General features: G+C 41.0%; 2 protein-coding genes across 4 annotated transcripts; one reads left to right on the top strand and one right to left on the bottom strand.

Annotated features, from left to right (window-relative positions):
• Window positions 1-581: 581 nt before the first annotated feature.
• Window positions 582-2,978, top strand: LOC133122443 (4-hydroxyphenylpyruvate dioxygenase-like protein). The gene is made up of 6 exons (XM_061232411.1): window positions 582-695; window positions 899-967; window positions 1,114-1,277; window positions 1,469-1,620; window positions 1,994-2,130; window positions 2,608-2,978. Exons 1-6 carry the CDS (start codon window positions 631-633, stop codon window positions 2,810-2,812), a joined length of 792 nt encoding a protein of 263 aa, XP_061088395.1. The 5' UTR covers window positions 582-630; the 3' UTR covers window positions 2,813-2,978.
• On the bottom strand, window positions 2,934-12,103 carry LOC133122441 (BRISC complex subunit abraxas 2-like). Of its 3 annotated transcripts, XM_061232409.1 has the most exons (10): window positions 11,990-12,025; window positions 10,829-10,919; window positions 10,137-10,179; window positions 8,917-8,953; window positions 8,565-8,631; window positions 8,259-8,449; window positions 6,681-6,800; window positions 5,748-5,832; window positions 5,328-5,445; window positions 2,934-5,156 (listed from the first exon to the last, which is right to left on the bottom strand). In XM_061232409.1, exons 6-10 carry the CDS (start codon window positions 8,402-8,404, stop codon window positions 4,636-4,638), a joined length of 990 nt encoding a protein of 329 aa, XP_061088393.1. In that variant the 5' UTR covers window positions 8,405-8,449; window positions 8,565-8,631; window positions 8,917-8,953; window positions 10,137-10,179; window positions 10,829-10,919; window positions 11,990-12,025; the 3' UTR covers window positions 2,934-4,635. The 3 variants fall into 3 exon arrangements, with proteins under 3 accessions (XP_061088393.1, XP_061088392.1, XP_061088394.1); XM_061232408.1 differs by lacking the exon at window positions 10,137-10,179 and having other exon boundaries at window positions 11,990-12,103; XM_061232410.1 differs by lacking the exons at window positions 10,137-10,179; window positions 10,829-10,919; window positions 11,990-12,025 and adding an exon at window positions 10,730-10,825.
• Window positions 12,104-13,028: the final 925 nt, after the last annotated feature.

Raw genomic sequence — 13,028 nt, 5'->3', positions numbered from 1 at the left:
GCAGAATAAAGATTATTTTCTTAATGCTAGACCTATTTGTAGCCTATTTGATGTGTTTTTGTGGCAACATCCACATATGCCGCATGAAATATAGGTTACATACTGGCACACATGCATAACTAGCTACATACATTTGATGTTCAGAAAATAATAAGCCACACAGCTGGGCTGTCAAAGAAAATTACCTAAAGGCTACTGCTACTTATTTGTAAATTCCGGCTTTGGAGCCCGCCTACTGTTGTCTAACGTCACAAAAAATGGCAGCTTTACGTCGGCTGCACCACATTGCCCTTCACGTTAGAAATGTGGATAAAATAGCGTATGACCTTGTCGCTAAATTTAAATTCAATTTATTTGCTGCGAGACTAAGTGATAAATCAAGGCAATTCGCATTTAGGAAAGGATCGGCCGTTTTCATCGTGAATGAAAGATTAAGTCATCCCTTTCTTGGTTTGAATGAAGGAGTGACAGCACGCGAGGGGCGTCCCTCTTCAACTCAAGGTTTGAATGAGATCTGCTCCCCTAGAGTAAGCGACAGCAATAATACGCACACTGAATGCAAGTTTCTGTACGATGTTCAGTCTAACTACTCTCTGGATACCGTGTGTAACGTGTGTTTTGAAGTGGAAGATGTGGAGAAGACGTTCAGTGCTCTCCACAAGCAAGGGTGCGATGTCCTGGTGCACCCAACAACGGTACGGGACGACGAAGGAATTGTTTCATACTCGGTCGTGAAATCAATTGTGGGAAACGTATGTCACACGCTGATCGACAAAACCCACTACCAGGGGACATTCCTACCTGGGTTTGAAAATGTGACAAAGAATGGCGCACGTGTCGATGAACTAGCAACGAATTCGATTACTCATTTTGATCATATAACATATGCTTGCCCCAGGAAAAGTACACCTGATGTCATGCGGTGGTACGAGAAATACTTTGGCTTTCAAAGGTTTTTCATTGACAGGTAAGAATTAATTGCATTTGATAATAGTGAAGTGTGTACAATGTATAATTAAAGAATGCTAACTAAATAAAAATGCATATAATTTAGCGTACTCGGAGTATGCATAGCTACATGTGTATTTCTAAATAGTTTTGTTCTCTGGACAGGGATGAGGATGTAAATGAAGGGTTCGTTCTCAACGAGAATGGCATTGGTCTGCGACTGACTGCCATGGAATATTGGAAATGCAGTGAATCGGGACTGATGCTCCCCTTTAAAGGCAATGAGCCAGACTGCAAGTTTGTTATTGCAGAATCACTGCCTGAGCAAGGTAAGCCACAGGGGGTGTTTTGTGTTATATTTCAAGTAGAGTTCAGCTGTTCCCTGCTGGGTAACATTTCCTTTAAAGATCGTAAGTCACAAAAAACATGTTGCTAAATCAGTACAGTCCAGTGTCTGAGGGTTGTTTTTTGTATCATAGTTTCCCTTGAGATGATGCTTCAGTCATGTGTTGTGATTTAGGAAGAAACCAGGTGGACAGCTTCTTGGAGAAGCATGAGGGGGCAGGGATTCAGCACATTGGCCTTTCCACCCAGGACATTGTCTCCACGGCACAAAGTCTGGCACAGGCTGGGGTGGAGTTCTTCAGTCCTCCTCCTGCCTACTACACTGAGGTCATCGTTGTACTCTTCTTTTGTTCATTTACATTATTAAATAAAACAGAAAAGAAGCATATTCTATTCATAAGTAATACGTAGATCAGATCTGTTCCCATTAATCCTAGCAAATCTACATATGGGAGAAAATGGTAATTGTTTTGTCTAGGGTTTTTGAGGACTAAAAGATCTTGAATATGTTACTTATCAAAAACGAAAAAAACACTCTTAAGTAGTATCTGAACATGTTCTTGAGTGGAACACGCTGATTGGTGATGCCAATATAATCTGCCACAAAATGCTGAATACAGTATTATATGTACAAGAGATATGAATAAGCAGGTGTCCATTTTGACTCTCCCTGGTGCCTTGTCCCCTTCTATGGTGGCAGGTGGGAAAGCAGCAGGAGATGGTGGATGCTGGCCATGACCCTGAGCTGCTGTCTCGATATGGGATCCTACTGGATACTGACCTACGCCAGGATACTTCAGACCCTGACGGTGGCCTTGATCCTGCTAAAAGCAATAGGTGCGTCATCCCCTAATATTTACATCCTCTAAACACCAGCACCTACTTCACATACTTCATGAATATTGGTTGCCATGTAACCGAGTAAGTGCTCTTGTACTGTAATACTTTTGTGAATTCCACCCCAAATTTCAACCATTACTCCTGCCTTTTAGCATGTATGATTCCAATGCATATTTCATGCTATTGCCTTTGTGCTAATGGCCCAAAAAGCTACTTTGTGCAAATCTGTAGAGTCATGTTGTTACCACTCCCATGTTGTGCACTTTATACCATGTGTGTCCCTGCAAACTGTGCTGGATAAGCATAAAAACTTGAGACTGTTGAACTGAGCAATAACAAGACCTACAGTGTAGTGGCTAGGATGAATGTCTCTACATTCACCAAATGTTTATTTTAACATGGTATCATGTAATGCATATTATGTGACTGAAGATTGTATTACTTTATATGCCTTGCACTCTCTCCTTTTCACAGGTACCTGCTCCAGATATTCACCAAGCCCATCTTTGCAGAGGATACTTTTTTCTTGGAGCTCATAGAGCGAAGAGGGGCATCTGGTTTTGGGGAGGGGAACATCCGAGCCCTGTGGAGATCTGTGCAGGCTTATATGGAGAGCCAGAAAGAGAAAACTGGGGAACACAACTCTGAGAGTGTTACAGCACAGGCTGGGAAACACTGAAAATAAATCCATAGTTTCAAAAGATTTAGTAAGAATGTTTCTAAATGTTTAGTCTGAACTCAAGTCAAATCACTTTGTCAGGCCATGACATAAAACTGGGAAATGAACACAGATGACTGCAAACCAAATAAACATTTCCTTTATTATCTTTTGTATACAAATCAAATTGAGTCTGAAGTAAATGTCTCCAAAGTATTCCAGCACTAATGCATCCAGCATCTGACCCAGAGTAAATGGTTGATTACACGTTCACTGGATTTGTGCTTTACAGTAAAGCAGGTTCTCAAAGGCTAACCCACGCAGAGTACCTGCTTATGCCTCTTACTGTGCCTTCTACTGCTGTTCTGAATTTAAAAAGGATTATCACAGCCAAGATCAACGTAATGCATGGCCTGTGTGAAACAAGGAATTGCAGAATTTGTATAGATTTAGCAATAAAACATTTGTTGTTCACTTTTTTAGTGTCCAAACAGTTGCTGTACCAACAAATACTTGACGAATCAGTCATGTAATTGGGCCATTACAACCTGGTTTACAACACTATAATAGTGGCATTAACATGACAGCATTAAGGGAGCCATTTTGCATTAAACATGAAAAAAAAAGCTGGAGGTTTTGACTTGTGCTACCACCCATGTTGAACTCAGATCCACAGTAGTAGGCACAGAATTGCTCTAATCTTTGTGCACTGCCCATAGCCTCTTCACTCTTTACTATGGCCGTGTTCTGCGGGTCTGACCTTCATGCTCAGTGGTCTTGCTACACACAGAAGGCACAGAGTCTGAGTTTGTGTCTGAACACTGACTGGCGTCTATGAGGTCTATTGATTATAATATGATTCATATTATGCCATTTCCTCCCCCAGCACAGCATCAGATCTGTGAAAGAGCTTCTCTTCTGTGAAGCTGCATACTAGAGCGAACTCTAGGTGATCCGGTATCAGTAGTTGCAGTTCACAGTTGAAGTGACAATTTTACAATCTGGGACGATATGCTTTTTTTTTTTCTGTATGCACTCTCAAATTTGACCTCAGAAAGCAGCTTCTTGCTAGTACAATTGTTCTGTAAGCCCTGAAGATTGCACAAGATTGAAAGCTGTGTTGATTCAAAAGTAAGAAGCCAACAACTGCGGCACATCTACACTTGGGGAGGGATTACATTCTAAGTGCACTGAAGGGTACACAAAGTCAGTGGTATTAAATGATAAGACCATTTCGTCATATTGATCATGTTACACTGTGATCTGAGAGGAAATAAAGCACCCCTTATTGTAGCATAATTATTTTCATCTTAAAGTTACAGGCAACCTCTGCAGCAAGAATATATTTGATAATTAAAAGGTAACAATGTGTGGCTGACAAGCGTACAAGCTAAAGCAATTATAATGTTCCTTGATTACCATGGCTAGGTTGGAAAACAAACACAAGCTAACCACTAATTTGGCTCAATAAAGAAAACTCTGAAGGCCACAGAAAACAGTTTCCTCTTTCCTTTAGATTAACATGATGACAAAGCAAAACAGTGCAGAGGTACTGGAACAAGTGAATTAAGTGAAGTGGGTGTTCCAGGAAATTCTCCTTCCCGTGACCTGGCCAAAGCAAAATTTGCATGTCCATAAAATGTGTGTATTATACACATTATACACATTGTATTATAAATTATGGAAAAATCTCCATTCCAGAGGGAAACACCCATTGTCCTTCTTATTTGAACGCTGTCATGTCTGAGGGCCAACAAAATTTAAAAGCCACCCTTTCTTCCTTCCTTTTAAATATGATACTGAGGTTTTTCCAGGTCAGTCTGAGCCAGTCCTCTCGCCAGCGTTCAGCTATGAGAGGCCTGTGAGCTTCGGGCATTGCCATCCGCTCTCAGGCCCTGGGGCAGCGATAACACTCCGCTGTCAGCCAGCTCCGAGGGCTCGATGACCAGGTTCTCGTACTCGCTGCTGTCGTCTTCGTCGTCCTCATCTTCCTCCTCCTCTTCTTCCTCGTCCTCCTGCCCCGCGGCCCGCCTGTCCAAGAAGTCTGCGCTCGACCCGTCCCCGTTCCCAGGGTACCCCACGCCGCCGAAGACGTGGCCGGAGACGGAGTACCCAGAGGCCCCCACCGCTTGGGGCCGAGGCAGGAGCACCGTGCTAGGCCCTGGGGACAATGCTGATAGGGAGTCCCGGGGGACCATGTCTGAGTATGCGGGTGGAGTGTCCGAGGTACGGGCCTGTGGGCCGGGCCGCTCTGGGGTGGGGCTGTGGAAAGCCACCCTAGATGGCAGGGCGGGATCGGAGTCCTCTGCTAAAACCGAGTCTGCCCCTGTGTCTGTGACTGCTGCAGCAGCTGCTTCCTGTAGCCCTGAACAAGTAACACCAAGAGAACATGGTCAGCCCTGAGCATTGAGCAGGGGAAAAAGGTGAGATGAAGAGATCAAGAGCCAGCGGATTGAACTATTTCATCTCGATAACGTCATGTCGGAGAAAGAAAAGCCCGAAGAGTAAGAAGGAATGGTAGGCTGTCAGCACTTACTCCTGTCTTCTTCCGCACGCTTGTGTTTCCTGAGAGAGATCTGTTGCTTGAGTCTGGTCACTTCTTCCTGGACTTTCTCTTTCACACGTTCGCTCTGTTCAACCTCTCTACACACAGTCTGGAAGAGAGATTTACCAGAGCCTAAGTCTCAAGACCATGACAACACATGATCACACAGAACAGGGAAATGGCCATCGTAAATGGAAAATTCACATGCCAAGGTTACATTCCTCCAAATCTGCAAAAATAAAATTTCAGGGAGATGAGTAATGAGTTTAAACACAACCCAAATTGGTTTTCTATTCATTTGTGTAAATGACACAAGAAGACAAAAAATAATTTACTACAAATTATGGTCTATGAAAAAGAGATTAAAATCTTAATGTATTTGACAGGATATGCTAATAATGCTGAGCTTACTTGAACCTTCTCTTGTAGTGCACTGTAGACCTCGAAGATTGTTCTGATACCCTTCATCACTCCATCCCTTTCGAAAAACTCAGCCCTGCAACATTCAGAGTTCTGAATTATAACACCTATAATCACCTCACACAGTGACTTCATAAACCCAGTAATGCAACATCAGAATAGCTTCCATTGTACATGTAGGTTCCTCAATGCCATGAAACATAACTACATAACTGTTGCGAAATACTACTATAAGCTCAGTTTTTAAATTAATCTACTTAAGCGTCTTTCTGTTTATACAGTAGTCATCCGTGTAAGTCTAGGTAGGAGGGAGCAGAAAATGGAGAAATCAACAATTACATAACAGATAAACATCAAATGGGTAATTCCACTGTAACCAGCATTACAACTGCAGGATATCTGAGTGGTAAAGTCCAATACAGCTACATAAGAGACTGGTATATGCTTTTATAACCTTCAGGAGGAAATGACTCTTATCAAGCCATTATGTAGCTGTATTGGGCTTTACCAACCAAACATCCAGCAATTGTAACTTCAGTTACTGTGGAACTGCCCAAACACACTTGGACATTGTTTCTTAAAAAAACAAACAAAAAGAAAGACTGTGAAACTAGCTCTTCCTTGAACTGAACTTGACCCAGCAGCAGACTCATTCACTTCCTATCCAAACAAGAGCAAATTAATTCACTAAGCCTCCTTCGTTTGAGGATACATGGCTGTGTATTGCCTGAGGCCACGCAGCTTTGGCCACCTTCCTCCGCTATCTCTACCCTCCATTTTAAAAGTGGACTTTCTGTTGTGACTCCTTGGACAAATCTCTGTTCTCCAAGGAAACAACAGGCTGATTTGTATTCTCACTTGGATGAATCTGAAAGTGTCAAGTTCCACACCTTCCTTCCTACCCCAAAATCCAGTTTGGCTCACCCCTGGTCCTTGATGACCTTGGCGTAATTCTGGGAGGTATTTGGGACAGACGACACCTGGTACTCCTGTTGGCTGGTGGTCCCCAGGTTAGGGATGGCAAGAGATATCCGCTGGTTATACCTGATGGCGAGGGACAATGATCAGGTTCCACTAAGCTTTCCACATTGAGTGGCTTAACAGGTGTTCATGAAAATGAGCAATACTTTACTAATCTCTTAACAGTTAACATATGACCTGCTTGCTTTGTTACTCCTAATCCAGGTATGCTTTTCAGACATGCACAGTGTATTTGTATTTATCCACTGTTCATTGTGGTTTATCTACCATAAAGAATCCTTATTTCAGTTTTGATATAGTTTTTTTAAAACAGCTTTTAAAGCCCATTTATTTCTGCCTACTCATATCTGTAGGATCTCTACAACATCCTGTCAATTTGGATGAGTGTAGAGAAGAAGAGATTGTCCTCCGTGTGTACTTTGCTTGCTTGCCATTGCTGACTTTCACTGCAGTCACTGAATCAGAGAGCACTACGTTTGAGAGAGTTTGCAAGCACCCAATGTAACATATTAAGTCTATTTTGTCTGTAAATGGAATTTGTTTTTTGTTTTTTTTGTTTTTTTTAAAGACATATCCTCACATATTCAAAATTGCGGTCCCAGCCAAGTTAACTCTGGAAAGTGAAATCAAAATAAAATGTACAGTATGCTGCAAAGACAAGTTTTACAGCCTGATACTCTGCACATCCAAATGTAGCAATAAGGGGGCAGATCAGTTTGCAGTACTGCTGGCCTCTCACGCTGGCCTCGGTGTCCTGGCCCAGCCTGTCTGTCACATCGTTCAGCCCCTCCCAGCACAAGCTGGACACTTGGGGACACTCGGTTAGCATTGCGAGTAACATACCCAAGCCTTTAATCCCCCCAGTTAAACTTCCAACAGCTTTTCCCTTCCCTTCCCCTCCCTCCCTCTGTCCCCCCATGCTAACATTTCAGTTTCTGTCATGCAGAGTCCAGGGAAAGGACACGCCGCACCGGGGCACCTGTTATTGACAGTCACAGTTGTGCTTGGAGGAATGCAGGCAAACCGAAAGGTTTATTGGTAAAGCTACACTGCCAGGGACATGCAGGGAAGCAGTAACAAGCTGCTTTTAAGGGGATCCTGGGTGTAACCATGGAAGCGCTGGGCTCAACTGGCATGGACTAAGCCTGACAGGAGACACGGATAAGGGAATGTCTGGTAGTGGCGGAGATGCTGAATTAGCAAGCCTGTGGTTGGGGTGGGGTGTGGGAGGGTGTGTGGGTGTTGATAGCTAGTGACAGAGGATCCTAATCTAATCTGACTACAGATCAGCTGTCCCATAATGCTCTCCTAAAATATATCAGGACACATCTTCAACAATGAAATTCTGAGATTCCATGGTCTTTCTTACCTAATTTAGATTCACCCTTTTATTAGCTGAATTAATATTCACCTCAATCTGACATTAAAATAACAAGGACATTCAACCCAGAAGTTAGATGAAGGTCAAACTGGCCCCACACCATTTGTGTGATAGAGGGGTGGGTGGACGTCAGGCCTAACCTCGTGTTTGGCCTGAAGAGCACATACTCCAGCGCGTGCGTGGAGCTGTTGGCAGTTGAGATAAAGCTGAAGAGGAGGAAGACGAGGTCGGACATGCCCAGGACGTGGCTCAGCTGTTTGTGGATAATCTGCTCCCTGAAGGACATCTGCTGCTGTGTGTTCCTTCTGAAGCGGTACCAGCCGATGACATTCTGCGGCAATGAGTGCACTCACTCAGAACAGGGGTTACGGGACAGCCAACATGCCAGCAAGACTAACACCAAGGGGGGGAAAACAACCTATCTACCCCAGGGCAGAGAGACTTACTTTTCTCCTTTCTTTGAGAATTCTGCTGAGATTATCCTCATTGACTTTGCCTGCATAGTCGTAAAAGCTGAAACAAAAGATTGCAACAGGAAAGTGGGATTAGCACTTCCCTTCTCGTGACTCCCTTCTCGTAACACTTTACTCAAGTGTTAAAAGATTTGAGCACAAATGCTAAGCAAATGTTAAATTGACTGAAAACGGAATGAAACGGAATGAAATGGAAACAAACCGACTCCATGATTGAATTTGTGAGCCCTTTTCAATGACCGGTCAAATCCAATTTGATTAATTTAAATGATTATATTAATATGGCCAATGAATCAATGCTTCTGCAGAAGAAAAGGCTTCTTACCTAAACAGGTGTGCACAAGGTTCATGATTGTGGACTTCTATAGGGAAAGAGTTACAAACGTAAATTTATTCACACACATCTCACAGTTGTGGCTCTATACACATGGAGAAATGATCTTCTTTACAGTATACTTCCTCTTTAAATTCATACTAAACTGTATTCTCACTAAGATTCTAAGCATTGCATTATCAGCTAAAATACTGAATATGTATTGGTGGAAGATTGCCAAGTGAAGTAGTATTTCTACAGGATACAAAAACCAACCAAACTGAGGTTTCAACACCCATAGGGAATAAAATATGCCTCATTAACCTCAACTGCAGGTTGCTTAAATAGCTATTAATTAACGTTTAGCACTTTAGACACAATCTACTGTGCTCAAGACATTCTTTTTGGAACACCGAAACATGACAATGACAGACAGCAGTGTCTTATAAAAACCAATTAGAAGAGCTTCAGATATTTGGCATCCCTTTTATGAAAGACACAATGCAGATTGCTGACTTTTATAGCGCTGTTCATTCAAAGAGAGCGACAGCTACAAACAATTTGTGTGTAGTTATGAGTCTAATGGGACTGTAAGCTCATTTAAAAACAGGCATGTTGCCAGCATTCATAGCATGACAGGTTTTAAAAATACATGTTCCCTCACTTCAAGCAACAACAGGGCCTCTGCGGGACAATATATCCCATCAAAGGCAAAACAAAAGTCCAGAGCACACCTCTTTTCCAGATGTGGCAGAAATGAGAAAGCACTGCCAGAGCAATACCAAGAGGCGGGTCTTAGCCTAAATCTATGGATGCATAACAACTCTGTGGCCATCTCCATATTGGCTGATAACTACTGAAAATGAACTTATCATATCTTAGTGACTGAACTTTATTATTTATTATTACTTTTTTATTATTATTTGCCCAGGTGAAACTAACAAGCAAAACAATAGAGACCCAGTGGCTTTCTTGGTCCATTCTCTCTGCTTTGTAATATTGTAAGCACATTGAAATATTTTGTTATGTAAATTACATTTGTTTTTAAATATTGATGCCAGGGCTCATCTACTGTACCCTTATTGTTCCATTAATGTGGCCCAGAAATTTCATGCATTTCTATCTCAGTCATTCAGATAAAATGGCCTGACAATGTCATGTCACTATTCAACAGAAGTGGAAATTCCAGGTTCAGAAAGTAAACGTGCTCCCAAATATTTTATTCCATTCACCTTAATTTACTAATTACCACAATTCTTCAGTCAGGAGAGCACACTGAAAACAAAGCTCATGTTATTAAACAATTATGCAATGAAGTAAACTTTTGCAACTGCACTGCAATTCTAATGCCACTTCAACTGCACCTCCTACTTGGCTCTGTACATACCGTTCACATAGAATGTACATACCGTACACAACTTGCACATTGCATAATTAACCTACTGCCCCAAAACCACACGATTATTTATCAAAGCTTTCTAGCAAGACTGGCAACATTTTTTCCCCAGAAATGCTTTACAATGCATAACGCATGAATCCAGATTGTTGTCAGTTGCTGTACAAGAAAAGAAACTGTGGTAACAATGAGTTGACAAAATGGTCAGACAAAAGTGACCATCTTCTGGTCAATTAAATTGTGAGTGTGTTTTAACAGGCTAAATTCTGTATTTTCTTTAGGCTAAAGACTGCTGACATTATCAAATTACCGGTTATGTAACACAGATCATATTTTACAACTGTACAATGACTTATGCATATATCTGAAAAGACAAACATTACTTCCTTCAGAAAATGTACAGAGAAGAGTAGATAATGCCTAGCTTACCTTAGGTCAGGACAGGCTAATAGCACAGGCTATGTCATCTGTGCTGATTTTTCACAAAAAAAGAAAATCAAACATGGAGGTCTAGCTGCAAGAACTTACCTACTACTTGCAATAACTCAGTACTACTAAGCTGTGAATCACTGATGCTGAAATTCTCCTCTTGCCTTACTTCTCCAAAAAGGAATCCTTCCTTTAAAAAAAAAGAAAAACATAATTTGGTTAATGACATCATTCTGTGATTCAGCACAAATCTTATATTAGACATCAATCTAGCACAGTAACACAATAAGGAATACGAAACAAAAATAATGCAAGTGTATCCTAACATAATTTTAAATATATATTCATTTTTATTACTTGATTAAATTATAATTAGAATGCACGGATAAACAAAATGCATTTGGATGTGTGTGATGATTTTAACCAAACAGTTTAGAGAAGACACACAAAACAGCGATACATACGGCGTAGGTATAATTTGACAGCTGTAGGAAACATAACACAGGACAAGCTAGCTAGCTCTCGTTAACGTTAAATGCGGGCGCTTGAAGTTAGTATAGCAACGTGCAACTATAAGTTCCCTAAAAACCTAACAGGCGATAATGTTAACAAGTGATCACAATGTAAAACCAACAACAAGCTATCCAACTAGCTAATTACGGTTAGCCGATTGTCAATATGTCAATAAAACTATGCAAAGAATGTAGACCATACAAATTAGAAGACCAACCAGATGCACACGATAGGCAGAGATAACGTACCCAACAATGTGTGTACAATTTCATATGCACAGACCACATAACTTTACAAGAAATGTAGGTAATAGTGTAAGGTTATCTATCTGAAACTAGCGGGATATCTACTATTGGCAAACTATCTGAAGAATAGTAGCAACTACTCAGTGCATTTGACTCTGAAATCAACACAAGGTAGCAAGCCAGCTAACGCTACGGCTGGTTATTTCGTCACCCAGAGCATAATACACAGGCTGCTTGATCTTGGTGCCTAGTTAGAATACTTCACACTACCCACAGGTATCTAACCACCTGACCATGGACATTTCAGGTTTTATCATACAGTCTGAGAACAATAGTACAAATGACTATGAACCCGATACAGAAAGATGACACTAGGTAGCCAGCTAGCCTGGAGAAACTTGATCCTCGTTGGACCATGACAGGCAATGACATACTGAAACTAGAGAAAACCTATTGTGTGGACAGACTGCGCAGATTCTGGTGAACGTTTTTACATACTTACATGATCAGAATTGCTGTTAGCGCTGTGATAACACACAGAACTGAAAGTGTAACCCGAAATGGAAGCAGCCATCATTGATACATTTCCACTTGTCCCACAATACACAGCGGTCGCATAGCTGGGTTGCCAGTGTGCATGAAAATCCCAAGCCAAAGTGACGTAATCATTCTACAACAGAACAGAAGCCAAAACCACAAAGTTACATTAAGTCAAAATAAAAGAAAAAAGAAAATAAATACAGACGTTTCGTTTTTAAACTTTGGAGTAGCCTACTTTAATTCAAAAAGTTAATAAAAGCTGTGGCTTTTAAAACCATCAAATCACAGACTAAACGAGTTTGACTGAAAAAGCCACACTTGGCAATGCTATCGCACAGACGCACAAACAAAAAAACTCTGCATGTCCTGAAATAATATGTCCAATATTTTTTAAAAGACAATTAAGCGAAGTGGCACATGCAAAGGCTGAAACACAAGATCAATTGAAAGTTAATTAGCTATAGTCCACAATCTTATTAAGGCATCTATGGACTCAGTAGGTGCTACAAGCAAACATGTTTGAGATGATATTAAGGTCCTGTTAAGTTTGACAATATAGTCAACACACTTTTATGGAATCTCAGCCGAAACAGTGTAAATTTTCAGATAACTCCAATATGAAATGTGCACAATATATCTCTGTTGTCTGTTTTTATGTAATAGCACACATTAACCTTTTTTTCTTTTACTATTTCATTTCAAGATTCAGTTCTGCAAGAATGAAGTAAAGTCTATATAAGAGACATTGGATTGACCCTGCATCTGTGGTTAGCGGAAGTTTCAGATTTTAAAATACATTATATGATCTAAAATATATGATTATGAAGGAAATTTCTTTTACCAAAGGCTGGCAGACCAAAGCAAATGTGAAAGAGTCAAAAGCTATCGCAGTCACTGTAAATTGACCAGATCTCATGTCAATCTATAATGCGTCCATAGGTGGCAGTATTGCATTTTATTGACAGTGCACTTCAGAGTTCATTACGCCATGGGCTTATGTA

The sequence above is a fragment of the Conger conger genome, chromosome 2 (genome assembly GCF_963514075.1).
Source record: "Conger conger chromosome 2, fConCon1.1, whole genome shotgun sequence".
NCBI classification, from domain to species: domain Eukaryota; kingdom Metazoa; phylum Chordata; class Actinopteri; order Anguilliformes; family Congridae; genus Conger; species Conger conger.
This window is presented reverse-complemented; position numbering and strand designations above follow the sequence as displayed.